This window comes from Heliangelus exortis, chromosome 7, assembly GCF_036169615.1.
Source record: "Heliangelus exortis chromosome 7, bHelExo1.hap1, whole genome shotgun sequence".
Classification (NCBI taxonomy): Eukaryota; Metazoa; Chordata; class Aves; order Apodiformes; family Trochilidae; genus Heliangelus; species Heliangelus exortis.
The window spans coordinates 10,993,559-11,010,620 of NC_092428.1; the positions used below are offsets into that span (position 1 = coordinate 10,993,559).

A 17,062-nucleotide genomic window follows, 5' to 3' on the forward strand; every position below is an offset into this window, starting at 1 on the left:
CAACACAGCTCATATCAGCTCCAGAGGGAATGTGTTATGGCATCTGAGTAAAAGCCATAAGGGAAGGGTGAGGTGGCAAAAAAAAAAAAAAAATTAAAAATATATCTACAAAAATTTCAAGCCAGTGATACCACCAGAAGCAGCAATCACAGACTTTCTTCTTCTCAGTAGTCTCCTCCCAGAACATTTTTTTTTTAAACCAGCTTGAACTGGGAAATCATCCAACTGAAATCCTTTCGGTTGCCTCACAAAAAAGAGAGAGAGAAAGAAAGAATACCCCAAACCAGCTCTTGTAACTACACCTCTTTTCGTTTATGGAGACTTCAACAAAATTTTACCCTGAGCAGGATACTGTATAAAATTTTCATATGATTTTTCATAAGGTTAAATTACTTCTGAACTGTTACCCTAAATATTTTGAGCTAGAGTCTGTAGCAAGACAAACCTCTTCTATGGGTGCAGCGCTCCAAGGTCCAACCAGGTGTCCCAGTAGAATCTCACCAATGGTGCTCTGACCAGCCTGGATCGGTGCTACTGCTCCAAAGGTGGCTAAACCAGCCCCCTGGCTTCCCCAGGTGTGAGCTTTTTATTGGCCCCCTAATCCTGCTCATGCGCAGTAGGGGCTGCCCTAATTAGGCACAGGTGGGCTTCACACGAGGTCAAGCCCACTACCTGGCAATTAGTGGCACCTGGTTGCCTCATGTCACTACAAGAGTCTGTTTAGATCTTATAAACATAACTTTTTTTCTAGCCTGTAAGCATGAAGCATTCGGTTGCAACACTGACCACCATGTGTGTCTTGCTTTCAGATCTGTATGTATATGCAGTCTTTGTGTGTTCCATAGGAATCATCAGCGTCCTCCTTTTTACACTCGTGATTCTCTGCCAGTCACTCCTGAACAAGAGGAGATCCACAGGTGAGTGAAATGTCATTCTTGCTTGCTGCAAGGCTCTCATCAAAGGGGGAGAGGGGTTGCTATTCCCAATCCCTGGTTCAAAGGCTTGGAGTATTTACTGTAAGGCAGAACAATACACACCTAGAGATGCTCAGAAGCATGGCAGCAGGGTACATAAGCAGCCCCATACTCCTGAAGGGTCAGGCCTACCTACAGTCCTGCCCTACATCTGAAAAAGGCCAGATAGGGAGATGGACACAATAAATGGACATACTGCCTCAGCTGGCTTAGACATGGCCTTTGTGTTAGCCTTAAATCCTAGTGGTCTTATCTCCCCTTTGCTTAGGACTAAAATGCACTCCCAGGAGCCCTGTAACTTCCTTAGAATGGGACAATTTAGGTGATAGCAAATAGGAAAACTTTTCTGTAGAGATGCATAATCATGTTGTCAGGTTTTCCTGACCTTTCAAAGAACTGTGAATGAGAAAGGAGAGAGGTGTCTGTGCTGTCTTCAACCTGTTCACCTCATGGCCCAGGGATGCTTCCTCTTCTCCTCCTGAGAAGTAACTTGGCAGTAGGTCAGCCAGAAGAGGCAGAACCTCTCCTGCTGCCTTCATGTCTCTGCCCTCAGCATGTGGCACGTCTTGGGCAGAGCACAGAAGCCTCTAAGCCACAAAAGAGCATCTTAATAACCCTGGCTCCTAAAAGGCTGCGGCAGGGGAGCTGTTCTTGTTCAGGAAGAGGTTGCAGAAGGATTTATCCAGTTTGCACACACTGCTGTCACAGAGAGGATAGTGGCTGGACTGGATCTCTGATTGCCCATAAGGCAATTCCTTTATGCCTGAGCCCATAGTCCAACTTAAATGAGGAACAGCAGTGGCTCCTGTGGGTGAATGTGTTATTTCTGACTTCTGGAAATAAACAGAGGCACCACAAGAGAAATAGAAGGCTTCAAAGTAAAATTACTAGCCTGCTGTGCTATTCCTTAGCAATCTGTATTTTGGCTGCACTGACCACTGGAATGTGTTGCCCAGCACTTCCACAGCTGATTCTTGGTGCTGTTTGATACACTCCCCTCTCCCAGGTCTAGCTGTGCCTTTGGGTCAGACTACGTTTCGATGCACGACATAATGTATGGGGATGATTAGCAGCTCTGCCAGTGTAACAACTTGGCAGCTCCACAGTTTCAGCAGCATAGGTCTATCTGCAGTGTCCATTTGTGACTCAAACTTTGTAGGTGTGAAGACACATTTTCTTTTTTTTCTTTTTTTAACAGTGAAGGATTACCTGGTGAAATGCCCCCAGAACAGGTAAGAGATTACACTTGTCTTTACTATAACCCAAGACACTAGTTATGGGTTTTTTTGGGGTTTTTTTGCTATGTATGCTGAAGAAGATGAGTAATATTTTGGATGGCAGGAGGATAAAGAGTCCCAGGTCCCTGACTCATGAATGTGCCTGCAAGCTGACATCTGGTGTGCATGCTAAGGGAGATCTATCTGCTCCTGCAAGTGCTTCAGTGGCAACCCTCTCATTGAGGCTCTGAATTTCTTTCTGGAGAAGCCTCCTTTCATCCTGTGACCCTTTCTAGGGTTTCTTAATAACTATCCAGATGATAGTCATTTAAACCATCCATGTGCATAGGACAAACCACAAAATTACCCAGTGATTTCTGCCCTCAGGAAAAGGGAGTGGGGCAGCAGAAGGCTCCAAGTGATGGGAAAAATTCTATTTCTGCTGCAGCCATTAATCACTGTCTTGTTAAACACCACGAACTGCCTAAAGTTTTTGATTGTGTGGTTTTGTAAAACTGATTTCCATTGCATAAAAATGGAATGAGATAAAAACTGAGATAAAAAACTGAGATAAAAATGCTGCTAGAACTTCGTTAAAAAACCCCAAACAAATATAATTTTTTACAAACAAAAAAGATTAAAGAAGAATGCCTCATAACACAGAAGAAAAGCTGTTTCCCAGCTTTCAGTGACAAAAGCATGTGTTTCTAGCTTTGTAGTTTAAATCCAGTGTCACATGATATCACTAAGATACCATTTCTCATACTATCTTTTTAGATGCTATGAGATTCAATACCGAGTATAACATTCCCTAGATCCTCAAATAATGCAATTTTTTCTCATTGGATTATCACTATATTCAATCTAATCAACACTTGGATGTCAGTGAAGTCACAACAAAAGCAACAGAGAGTGCAGGAGAGGCCAGTACAAACTAAAACATGAATGTTATTCATGGATAGATCCTGATTCTGTGAACCTGAGCAGTCATCGAACCACACCAAAAAATTGAAGAGGTAGCTTAGCATTTTTCCATGGATGTTTTCTTTTGCCCCTTCTTTATTAGATACTGGAATAAAGTTGGAATTACAGAAGCAAAAGAAGGAAGAGGGGAAAGAATTCAAAGTAGATTGGTAGAGAACACAAGAGGAGAAAAATGACACCTGACTGAAAAGATGGCTGAAAATATAGGTACTGAAAAACATGGCAGTCAAGTAAAAAAAGTCTTACTACAGGATCTACCTCTCTGGGAGTAGATGATGCGGTAGTGTTGCTACTGCAAATACTAAATTTAGGAGGCTGAATAGCAGGGGGGGAAAGGAGTTGACATGATTTCTTCAAAGTAAAATGGAATCTCCGAAAGCAAAAGGAATATATGACTATATGGATAACAATATGCTTTCATATATCTCAGTGTGACAAGATAATACTAATGAAAGCCCTGATTCCATAAATGCATGTCTAAAGAGCATTGAGTTTAGGGCTTTAAAATTAAATAGCTATGAAATTGTTACCAGGATCATAATTTTTATTATGTTTCACACTGAATGCTATTTATTTTCCACTCTCTGCTCAAAACACAAACCATTAATTCTTTTGAACTCATTTCTCTTTACCTGCACATTTTTTACCTTGAAACTTAATTCAACACGGTTAGACCCAAAACCCAGTGTATAAATATCCATGAAGCCAAACCAATGAACTAATTCACATGAGATTCCTGTCAGTCAAAATGACAACACTATGCAAAATTCAGCTTTGATTAGATAGGCTACATTCCACCTCCCTTAGTGATATTTCAAATTCAGAGCAGAATCCAGTTTCAAAATAATATTAATAGTCTGGTGTCTAAAGAAATGTCTACTTCCACTGCAGGAATATCTAAACATCTTAAACTATTTAGTGTCTTGACATCATAATGGTGTTTTTACTTTATTGGAATCTGAAGCACAAAGGGATAATTGATTTACCCCAGATCTCACAAAATGGCCTTGGTAGAAAATAAAATTAAATCCAGATATCCTGAGTAGAACAAAGCAAATGTTCGGGTTTTGGTTTGGTAGCTGACCAATAACAAGGAAAAAAATAAGTTAACCAAACCCCATTTCTTTCCCACATTTTAAAAATAAACAACTAAATAAAAAGTATTGTTATTTTGCATTTTCCAAACCACGTAATTCCATTTTGTGGATTTTCTTTAAATGTTCTCCTTAATGTTATCTTCCTTGTTATAGATAATGTTGTCAGTTTTCAGATCCAGACATCCCTTTGAAAATAGGAATTATTTTTTCTATCTTTATTACTTCTTTTGACTTGAACTCACTGACTGCCCTTTTGGAGACAAATAATTTGCGGTGAAAAAAGCATTCACCTCAGAATGCTGTCCATCTCAACACCTTGGTTCACAGTACCAGTCTAACATTGCAGGAGTAAATGCTGGCAGGCTGAACCAGAACCAAGTGCCCGGTTCATTCCTGGCACCTTTTCACACAGCTCCCTTATTTGGAAAATATCAAAACAGCCCCCAGTTCACCCAAGTGAATTTTTGTGATCTTTCTGCAGACTTTTGATAATAGCTGACTTAGATGACAGCAGGAAAAGTCCCACATCCATTACTCTAATAAGGATAGCGAAGACAAAACTGTATCATTTTGCCAACTCTTGGTACAGCCATGAATTCCAGGGAAACTGCTGCCCTGGTGCCATAACTTGTTAGATCACTTCCACGGGTTTTTCCTCCAAACTCCTGTATTTTTCCCGTTCTCTTCATTAGATCTTTCAAGAAATGCACAATGTGACAGTGTTGGAATAGAAGTCAGGAAGCTGGAGGAGGAGATGGAGATAAAAAATTAACTTTCCTTTTAGACATAAAACAAGGCAAGCTCACAAAGAGGTAGTGTTTCAACGCCAAGGAATCTTTTCTGAGCTGCCTTGTTTGGTTTGAGAAGACAGCAAATAACAGTTATTTTGTCTCCTAGAATTAGTTAACCCTGTATGCCCCTGGCATTTAAAAGAAAAGCCTAAGCCACAAATGTATTTCTCTGTAGCTTCTCTTTTTTAGTGGCAAAGCTGGAATAATAACTAATGCAGTGAGTTGACACGAAATCTTTTCATACGTGGCTATACCAGAAAATACTGTGTTTAAGATACACCTCTGCCTTAAGGATTATTACAGATTATTAAACCCAAAAATATTAAAGAAATAATTCTCATCCCCTTTTTGATATCTTTGTTCTTTACAGTTTGCTGTATTTGGACAATGGAGCCAGGCAAGAGAGTTTCATTTCCTGCTGGTTTTTAACCATTTCATGTTTTGATTTTAATATAGAAACAAATGGTTGGTGTAGGATAGACAAGCAATAGTGCAGTCAGATTTTGAAGTTATTTAATGCAAAACTGAGTTGACATTAATGATGTGATTTATTTGTAAATCATGAAAATATTTTACCTTCAAAATATTTTAAAAGAAATTCACAGCAGGCCTACATTTGGGGCTGAGTAAATGGAACAGAACTCAGGTTAATCAGCAAACCAAAGCTTTTTTTGTAATCTGTGCAAGTGTAAATCCTGAGTGGTGTTACCAGTGGCAGTGACATCCATTTGGATTTATAGCTGTGTAAAATGATGTCTGTTATTTTGTTATTCTTCCATGGCCAATAGCTGAGACATCTTAAGTCTCATTAAGATCTTGGTCCAGTTTAAGTATTTTATTTATTAATATAAAGAGAATGTTTCATTATGCAAACAAAACTGGAGGGGAACAGCAGCTTGGGATAATGATTTAAAATTCAGTGAAATCAGTTGTTATGATTATTGAGACCCTGGTCGGATCCCATGGTGTAGCTCACCAAACAGAACAGCATCTGAGCAGCAATAGCTTACCAAGTCATCTCCATCACTTTAGTCATCCTAACTAACTGCCATATACCTCAGCTGTAATTTAAGGGTTTTTTTCTCATTACCAGTTAAGCCAATACAGTTTTATTTTGTGTTGCAAGGTAGGAGACAAACCTGCACAGTTGGTTGCCACAGCTCAGCTGGCACAGAGTGACAGTCACTGCAACACAGCTGTGTATCCAAGCTCTAAATATTCAAAGCAGGATATACTACCTCAGCCTCTGGGAGATGCTCAGGATAAAATACACAGATTTAGAGGATGTTATACTGTAACAGTCCAAACAGAGAAGCTTTCTTGGGTAGGAGGCTATTTACAGTACAGCTTGTACCCTCATGCCTACTAGTGCTTTTCCAGCATGGATATACTTGTGGATGCCCAAGTTTAGTGACTAGAACATGGTTTCTCCAAACTATATGCACTGAGCACACGAGCCACTTTTAAATAGCTGGATTTTTCAAATGTGGGCCTGTGAGCTCTCTGCAGACATACTGCAGACCCTCCTGGCCTGCTGACCCCTCAGCCAGTCTTAGCCCAGAAACCTCATTGAAGACCTTGCTTTTCCATACTCTCCCTCTGTGACTTTGATGCAAGTCACCTAACCTATTTGTGCCTCTTGTCCTTGAGGACAGAAGGGTACAAGCTCATCCTGGTGCAGCAGTGGGGTCATATATATTTTTAAACAATAGGTACTATGAAGAGAATCTTGTTTAAATCTGATGCTTCACATTTTCTGCCTCAGGATAGATCAGACTCCTGAGTTTCTCAGGCAGACTGTATGACTGAAAAAGACCCACAACCTTTCCAACCCCTGTACGAGATTTTTCAGTTTATTCCCAGGTCAAAATCCAGATTTTTGAGCAGAGCCACTCACAAGTGGAAGATGATGTGTTTGCATGAACTCATGGGAACAAACTGTGTTTCCTTACGTTGCCTTCATATTTCCTCACATATGGGTCACTGCTTTGCAGCTCAGGAGAGACAGTGACCAGTGTGACAAGCATGTCCCCTCTACAGCCCAAGAGCATAAAGAAAAAGAAAGTGGAGCAGCCACCAGCCATCCCAGCAAAAGGTATGAAAGCAGAGGTGCAGGGGTATGTCAAATCCTGAGTGCAGCCTTAGAGGGAGAGCAGAGAGTGGGACATCAGGGCTCCTTCAGTATCCCACTGACTGTGGGTGACCCATGCTTGCTTCCACCTGTGAGGAAAGAAGTGGCCTCCTGATGGCACCAGGGCTGTCACCTCCCTGCAGCTTTAGCTATTGGAAAGGTAGTCACTGAGTCCAAGCAACAGGTCTCAAGCTGCCAGTAATCAGAGGAGGAAAAGGAACCTCCATAGTAATATTCACCCTGGTCAAAGAGAAATGAAATTGTGAAAATTCTTTCCTGTAATAATCCAAAGATAAACAATGTTAAATGTCATTAGAAATATGGAAAATACATCTCCCTATAGATTAAATGATTTGTCTTCCCAGTAATATGTCACCACCTGGCACCCTTTCTTCAGGTTAAAATTTCGTGTTGGGAATAGACTAGAGGAAGCCAGCACACTGCACTCTTAAAATTGCAGGTGCACTTGAGGTCAAGCAAGCCGAACAGATAAAGATCAACCTCTTGGGGAACATCACTTCCAAAGAGAATTTGCCATTGCTGCCAGGTTCAATCACACAAACTCTCAGCCTCTGAGCACTGCTGTTAGTGCTGATTCCCTGGGAGAGGGGAGAGAAAGGACCTGAAAGTTTGCTGTAGGTTAGATCAGAAGTGATCAGTTCTCAAGAGGTATATTTGCTCTGGCTTCTACACAAAACCAGCATGTTTTTATCTTTAATCTCAATCAAAACTTTTTTTAATTCACAAGCCCTGTGCTTCATTGCAAATTATGTTTATATTTATGTACGTTTGTGTAAAATGTAAACGATGTAAATTACTTGAAATATAGTTAAACTCTGGTATATGTACATGCCTTTGCTCCCAATCTGCTATTAATCTGTAATTTATTAATTGCTAATGCATGTATGAAAAATGATAGTGAATCTTGATAATATGAAATCAACCCTTGATATTTATTTCTGTAGCTCCAATAGCCAGTAATTTTCCTAAGCCCAAGCTCTTGAAACCTCAAAGAAAATTAATCCTGGTAAGTAGTCTTCTATGACATTTTTTTTCTCCATATTCTTCTCTTTCAATAAAATTGCTGTAATATTGCCAGAACTCAAGGTTCAGAAACTATAAACTGGCTTAAAAATCATACAAGCCAATTTTTTTAAAGTAAAACTTTTTGAAGTGACGAATTCTTTTGGCTTTTTTCATTTTTAGCATTAGGTTACACTGGATTATGTTTTCCAACTTCTGGAAGTTTTGTTTGCAAATTTAGCCTGTTCTTAAATGAAACCTGCTATTGATTCTCACATGCTTCTGGCAGCTGTTGCTTTGGGAAAAAGTACTGGTTTCTGCCAGATACACAACCATAATGGTCACATTGCTCTTGACACTTTTCAAATCAGAAATGGGGGAGCTGATTCTGCCCTAGTGTGGTGTAAGTCGGGAATACCTGAAGTTGCAAGAATAAGATGCATGTATGTAGCTCATATCAGGGGAAAAAAACAACTCGTGGTAATTTCTGTTGGATATGAGTTCCTGTTTGAAAGAAAAACCCTGCAGTTACATGCCAGACAAATCAAATAGATTGTGAGATGTTTCTCTGCTTCAATAACAAGGCAGTACCTGGACAATATGTCCAGGGGTCAGAGATGCTTTTAAATGGTTTTTCGGTGAGGCACTAACTGAAGTAAAAGAAGTTTCAACAAAGATACAAAATAGCAATAATTATGGAGGAAAAGATGTATCAAGTTCATCTAAAGGAAATGTTTTATTGATTTTCAACATACTTTCTTTCCCATGTTTTAAATTCTAAATTTCTCAGATTACAAATTTTCCGTCCGCTTTGGGCAAAAAATTACTGTCGTCATCCTGTGAGATCTCCAAAGGATAAAATATTTTTTCTTTCCAAATATAATTATTACACAGCTGGTGTCTGCACAAGGTCTTTTTTTCATTGATGGCACATGGTTACCAGTTAATCATTGCAAAAACAGACTCAATTTTTTAGTTTTTGGACTGCTTCTGCAGCTTCCCTTTGCAACCCAAAGAGGATACCACACCAGGACACCAGGAGAGTATTCTATAAAAACTAAGCAAACAAGCTAGACTATAAGGGAACATTACAAAATAATTCCAGTGTTTTGGGAAATTTTTTGTAATAACTTAAATACCAGCAAAATTATTTCCAGAGGACATGTGCTTCTGGTTTCTTGAAAGATGTTTATAATAAACTAGAGAAATTCTGTTGTTGTTAACGTGCTAGAGTGGGTTGCAGTATAATTTTACAAGAATACAATAACCTGGAAAAAATATGAACATAATCTCGATGAAAATTAAAAAAAAAAAAAAGGAAAAAGAGAGAAAGCCTAATATCATGTTCAATCGCACAGCCTTGAGTAAATACTTTTAAAAAGTCTGCTTAAGTCATATTGCTTTTGCTTTAGCCAAAATAACAATTCTATTCTCCCCTTGTTGCAAAAATATTCCCCATCAGTGTCATTCTCTATTAGCATCAGTGAGAAATGTGTACAGATCAAAGGAAATAGAGATGCTGAAATGCAAAAAGGGATGTTTTTTTTTATAGCATGCAAGAAGCACAGAGAGTCATTAGGAAGAAGAAAATTCTAGGGACCCACAAATTCTGCTCTCTAAGGACTGTTCTGCTATAGCCTTAAGTACTTAGACCTTTGAGTTGGTAGAGATAAATTTTACATTTCCTCAGCCAAATTTTCTGTTTAGCCTTTTATTGCCTCCTAGAGATTAGTTGTCATAGCCCAAGAGTTTCAGTTGTAGAATATAATCTAAATGAAAAGGTTTCAGTGTCTTTTCATAAAGGTTTCCACCACCAATCTTAGAAGCTCCTGTGTGATTCACTGGAGCCAGTGGAAAGGGTGTGAGACTTCAGGGTGGACCAAATCCTGTCAACTTTATTTATGCAAATTTTCTGTTGACTTCAAAATTTTCAAACTGACTAAGAGGCTATAAGGAACCTTCCTGATTCTGCTACTGATTTATGTGGCCTGTCATATAATTGTCCAGGCTTGAAATCAGGTATATATGTTGAAATCAACATATCCTGAATTACATATTATTCCTTTGGCCTTTGTTCTTCAAGCCCATCGTACATTTTAATCACACAGTGCGTGGGTTGGATTCTGCTGCTCCTACACTGAGTAACTGCTTGAATAACCTCTTTACTGAAGCACATCTGGCTTCTCTTGTTCCCCACCACAAAACACGTATCAGTCTTATGACTTCTGAGGCAGAGTGCTTTCGGTGACCATAGCTGAGCAATTTAAGAGAACCTTAAATTCTACCTTGAGCTCATAGAGCATAGATGGCATTGCTTGTCTTAGCTACTTAAGAATTAGGAAGGGTCTATGGTTAGCTAAGGCTGAAGGAAATTTCTTGAAATAATTTTTTTAACTTTGAATGAAAGCATAAACTTTTGTACTTGTTCTGCCTGCCTACATTTTCCGGGCACCACTTGTGTATTTTATGGAGAGATTTGGAAAGCCAGCTCAGAGATCTGGATTCCCAGGTTTTTATAAATATAAATGGGAAAGCTTAGGTTTCACTCTCCAAATTTTAAAATCCCATCCTTATTTATCATTACAGGCTAAGTGCTGACAATGTACTGAGGTCAGGATAGTCCCTGCACTGAAAATGCTTACTCTGTAATGAGTAACATGTCTGAGTCTGGAATTTGCAAGTATTTATTCAAAGGACAGCTTCCCTGCTCCTGCCATGTCCAGAAAGCAGGAGGGTGTTGTTTTGAGTGGAAACCTGACATAGGTTTGACTGGGGAACTGAGAAGGCTGTGACTTGGTCTCATCATCTGCATGTACTCAGCAAAACCAAGCTTTGAGCATTACACATTTAGTTTAGTGTTCTACATTGGTCTAAAATTGTGAATCAAGCTGCCCAGAAGCTTATGCTTACTGCACTGGAAAAAGCCTTTTGATTTCTATGTTTGGGAGGGCATTTTCCATTGTACAACAAATGAGCCCCCTCCCCTGTATGCCAGAACAAGTGACCTTTAATTCCTTTTGGGAAATAGGTCCAGATGTTGAAGTGAATATCTGAAGTCTGATTACCACATCAGAGCTGTGAATGTGAAGAACTGCTTTTGTTTTTTGATTGCTGGGCAATTTGAGCCTTCTAAGCTAAGCTCTGGCCTGCTGTCCTGCAGCTTCAATCTCACAGCAACCTGGGAGCCAATTAACACATTTCAGGATTGTACTTGATGGGCAGAGTTGATTTTTTCCCGTCTTCTTTTTCATCTTACAATTAAGCACCATGTAATTCACTCTTACGTAAATGTAAAAAACATTTTTATAACCATTTGCATGAAACTAGCTAGAAAAGGTAGACTAGTCAGTTTTTGCACAACTGGTTGTATTCCTCATTAGTCTTAACAGGTGTGTACCATAGTTCCTTTCCTTGAGAAAGAAAAAGGAAGTGAAATACATCTGTTTAGTAAATTGTGGATTCTGGATCTGGGAACAGTCAAGTCTTCCTATTTCATGGATGATTTTAAATGAAAAGCTATGCCACCTTCTGTCAGAAGAGTTGTTTTCTCCACAATATGTGACAATGGGTGATGGTTTAAGTTCCTAATTTCTTAAGTCATTATTGATCTCCACAGACTTGAAGTAACATACATATGATATACAAAAAACTGGTAAACATTCTTTTCCTTGATTCCTTGTGATTCTTAAATGCTTCCATTCAATCTGTGTAGTTTTTCTCTCTGCAAGACTCTTTAGGATGTAAGATGTCCATAGGTACATGAACGTAATTTACACGTTCAGGTTGACATTCAGAACACAAGATAATCAAAACTGCTGAGTTATGCCTGCTTTCCCATTCAAATTGAAAGTTCCTGTCTTTACCCTCAAGAAGGAACAGATTGTATAAATACAGAAAATCAATGGCCTTGAGGAGAACTACTGATTTCAGAACAAGAAAGACACAAACTGGTTTTCCAGTGTATATGAAAAATGAGGACTGTAAGGCTAATCCTTTTCTCTGTGAAGCTACAGTGATCTTTCTCACTATTAATTTAGGCAAAATCCTGCCAAACCCCACTGCTGGCACGTGCTGTCTGCCCCTGTCCTGTCCTGCTGGCCCAGACAATAGAGTTGCATCATGTCCACCAAACAAACTTCACTGCAGCACACTCTTGCCTTCAGCTTCATAACTCAACCTCCAATGATGGCCATGCTGGCAGCCATGAGCCATCCCCTCCCACAGCTTAAAAAAAGAAAAAGAAAAAAAAAAAAGAAAAAAGAAATACTTACGAAAAGGAGATATGCAGAGGAAAAGATAGTCTTTTCCTTAGGTTGCACACAGTATGCAGTTTCCTCCCATCTGGGCATTCATGCAGGGAGAAGCAGCAACATGTTCCTCTGGCCAAAGTCAGTTCAATTGGCCTGAAGAGTCCTGTCTAGACATTTTCTGACTGTGTGTGCTCAAGCAGTGACACAGGATGCTCCTCATCTGTGCCATCTGGACAGTATCTGTATTTTTTCTGTGGATCTCTTTACCAAGTGTGAATACAAACCAGGATGTTTCTCAGATATGAAAGGATAAAGGCCAAAGTGGCCTTTGCAAGAGGAAGGGAGAGAGAAAAAAAAACGTAGTTCCAGCATGTGCTTGATAAGCAAAAGCAATTTCATGGCAGTGGGGAAGGGCTGCATGCTTGGTGCAGTGGAGTCATCTGGACAGAAGTGCTAGGATCCTAGGGACTGGATCAAACAAACTTCACCACCACATCTTGACTCTGTACTTTTTCCACTTGTCTTTCCTGAAGCATCCCCTTGGCACCACAGAACAGTGTGGCCAGAACATAGGTGGCAATTTGGCATGTACTGGCAATCAGAGCAGCAAACCTGTGCATAACTGGCAAGTGTTTGTAGTTGCTGACCAAATCCAATCACCCATGAGTGGAGGGAATGCCAATGAGGTTGGGGTTTCATTTCCAAGTGAACCTGCAGGAAATCCAAGTTACTGAAAATATTATGAAGCTCTGACTGAAACTTGAGACATATGCCTATTAATTCCAGAAAACTCAGAGGCAAAAATTCACTTTGGTGTATAAATATTATTTTCTTGCCCCGATCCAATGCTGAAGTCATTCTCCATCATATCCCAAACAAAAACTCCATCATGGGACCATAAAGACACCCAATTCCAATGCAAATGTATGGAGCAAGGCACTGAAATACTGAAGATTGAATAAATTGAGAAGTGGGCCTTCTTCTGCTTTTAAAGAGCCACATTCATTTTGTTGTATTTTTCTGCTAACTGGTGGTCATGGAACAGTAAGATTACAGCAATCCATAAATCCAAGGTGGCATCAGTTCTTTCCCAGACAAATGAAATTTATGAGATTATTTTCTTGTTTTCTTCATATTTAATTATAATTCTGATAAAAAGGATCTTAGTTGAAACTTTCAGAACTTTCAGTCTGTTGATGCTGACAGTAAACATCCTTAAGTCTGAAAAGAAACAAACCAGCAAAGCCTGGGAAAAACAAAATTGATATTCCTAGTAATTGTGACATAAAAATCTGAGTAATTTTCATTAAAACCCCAGCCATTATTGGTAGTTTCTAATGCATTTCTTTCCTGGACAAACACAATAAAAAATATTTGAGTTTCTCTTAAATTTTCACATGATAGACTTTGCAGATTTTTTATTGAGAACATATTACTGTATTTTACTCTTTAAAGTAGTTGCACATGGGAAGCCCTGTGACTTGAATAAAGAAAAATTAAACTGGAGGAAATCTGGAAAAGGAATCATTTTGCATTTGCCAGAAGATGTGCTAGAAAATGATGAATTTTCCTTATTTTATATTTCTGCAAAGTCTGTGATCCCAAGCTGAGAAAACAGACATACAAGATAAAGACTGCATCTAGAAATATCACTTTGGAACAAAATTCTATTTGAAGATATTTCAACATTATTTTAGAAAAAGGATGTTGTGTTTTAGGACATGGTATTGTAGTCACAGAAATCCAACCGACTTCCTAATGAAGAGACAGGAAGGGAAGAGAAGGATGAAAGGTCAGGCATTCATTGTCTCCTCTGAACAATTATCAGTCCCACCTGTAATATCAGTTTCTAAAGTCATGATATTGTTCTAAAAAGGAGGTGGTGGCATGATTCCAGGTTTGCACTACCAAAACACTATCCAATCTGAATGAGAAATTAAATCATAGAACTTCTTTTCTTACCCTGCCTGTTAAAAAAAAAAAAAAAAACAAATAAAAAACAAAAAACCACCAACAAACTTGTTTTGGATGAACAAGCCATCAAAATTGAATTAAACATGTGGCTGATAAATGAAGTACAGGAGAGAGTATGGAATAAAACTCTTGGCTATCATAGCTACTTTAAAGTAGTGTTGGCTTCCATGCATGGTTATTACACATCCTTTTCTGAAAACTGTATACCCTTCACAATTTTGAACCTCCTGTGTGTTTCCTCATATTTTCAATCAAATTATTACATACTAGAAATATGCATAAGGGAAATTATTCCACACATTTTATGGTGTGCTGTTACTTTTAGCAGTAATTGAAGTACCTTTTCCACTTATGAAAGTACTAATTTTATTTGGTTTTATTGCTTTTCTAGATGCAATTATTTATTTAGTGTGTTTTGGCTTTATTAAATTATGTTTACTATAGGAACATCATAAAAATGTATGAAAGCAACGCATCAGCTACTACTGCCCAATGACCTGTTTGGGGGAATCTAGTGTTATTTTTCATATCCAAACATAATAGAATAAAGTAAAAATAAAGAGATAATCTGCAGTGGAAAACAATGCAAGTTTGAGATAATGTAATAAAACACCTGAACAATATGATTTCATAAATCTTAGTTCTAAAACTTACATGAGCTGGTTGTTGGGTTGGTTATTTTAGGACATGGGGCATTTTTGAAAAGAAAACATAACATGAAATACAATTAAACAGCAAAGGGGAAAGCATATACAGGTTTAGCTTGCTCTGAGCAACTGATTTCTACAGAACAATGAAAATATTTCTTCTTCAAAAAACACACTGGGTTAGTCTTAGGAAACACAGAGTTTTACTCTGTCAGTGACCAAAAGCTTGCTTGTAAAGTTTTATCATGTTCATTTATCTGTGATAAACGTGCAGTTTATCATTCTGCTTTTAGGTTCTGAGGTAACACCCACTGAAGTTACCAGCAAAACTCCCAAGACCTTCAAATAGATCCTAATCATGCTATCATAAACCAAGAATTAAATCTTCAGCATTTGCTGGTGTTACTATGATGTCCAGCATCAACTCAACTCCTGTGTTTAGTCTCTGTACTACCTACTAAAGAGATGGGCAAAAGGGATATTTAACAAATCAAAAAAAGACAAAAGCAAATAGCAATTAAGGCTAATTCTCTCACAGGCTAGAAAGAAAAAAGAAAAATGAAAATTAAGTATTAGAGCACTTGACCAAGAGTTTTTTCTAACTCTTTAAAATAAAGCCAGGATAGATTACTTTATAAACATTGTGGTTCAGTTAAATCTTGATACATGAACAAAGCAAAGAAATCTGTCATTTTATTTCTGTTACATTCAAGATCAGGATGTGATCTACAGGAAGTCCTTTTATATAATCACACCAGAGAATTCAGTGAAAGCAGGAAATCTGTGTAGTCAGTCAACAGAGGCTAATTTGACAGTAACTGAGGACCAGAAGGTGAGATCAAATAGGAAAACCTATGCAAGAGAGGGAAAGAGGGAAGACCTTTTGAATAATCACATGCAAAAGATTACAGTCCTGCAGTGAGCCCTGGAAACAGCCTGTATTCCCATGTAGAGATCATCTGAGTTCAGTGACACCACTTGCAGCAGCAGCAGATGCACAAAGTATTTCAGGATCAGATCTGCAGAGAAGAAATAAGATTAAACTAATGATGGAAGAATGTAAACTGATCCATCCAGAGGGAAACAATCTGAAATCCAGAGTGTGAACAATTGTCACGTCAAAATGAGAGGATTCCAGTGCAGTACAAAAGACAGGAAGCAGGGGAGCATAGGGACTGATTTCAGAGGAAACAAGATGTTTATCTTTTTAGACATAAGACAATAATTCAAACAGATTTCAAGGAAACAGGGATGTTTGTGTTAAATCAGAAAAAAAATGAATAGCAGTAAATGAAACATAAAGGAAATGCTTGACATTGGAAAATTGGAAAATGTTGTCAATTTCTTCATTATGACATTTAAGTAATGTATGGAAAATCTTCATTTATAAACTTTGATTCAGTTTTCAATAACTGTCAAAGCCTTTTTTTGGTCCCAACATGAAACTTCTATAAGTTATCGTCCTGTAACTGCAAAATTTTGTATGGATGAAATGTTTTTTTTTTAATTTTAACTGTTCTTTTTAGGCTTAAACTTGAGGACGCCAGTTATATTCAGGTAGAGCACAGAACCCAAGAAGATAAAAGAAAGTTTTATAGTTTAAAAAGTCAATCAGATAGCTTTGGTGTTATGGTCTTTCTTCTAAGCTCTGAACTCATCTATAGCATGGCAAAAGTGATGACATCCCACTGAAGTGACAGTAACACAATTCTATCCATTTTTGCTATCATCTGCATAGTTCTAAAATTTTTTTTGTTCTCTTAAGAAAAACAAGGAGGGATATCTAGAATGGTTGTGATTAGAGATATGGCAGGTCCAAGATTTACAGCTGCAGAGCAAATCTTCAATATGTATTTCAAATTGTGAAATATGAAATAACTAAAATTAAATCGGAAATTTTAGGATTAAAGATGCTGAATACCCTTCAAAGTAGAACTATTTGGATTCTCCAATTGAAGTGTTCTGTGTTTGAGA

The 17,062-nt window shown here is 38.2% G+C and overlaps 1 protein-coding gene across 1 annotated transcript in view; it reads left to right on the forward strand.

Moving 5' to 3' along the window:
* Window positions 1-17,062, forward strand: part of VSTM4 (V-set and transmembrane domain containing 4) — a 28,452-nt gene that overhangs the window by 10,618 nt on the left and 772 nt on the right. Inside the window, exons 4-7 of the mRNA XM_071748781.1 lie at window positions 810-917; window positions 2,173-2,206; window positions 7,058-7,158; window positions 8,160-8,221. Coding sequence (XP_071604882.1) covers window positions 810-917; window positions 2,173-2,206; window positions 7,058-7,158; window positions 8,160-8,221 — 305 coding nt within the window. The remainder of the gene's footprint in view (window positions 1-809; window positions 918-2,172; window positions 2,207-7,057; window positions 7,159-8,159; window positions 8,222-17,062) is intronic.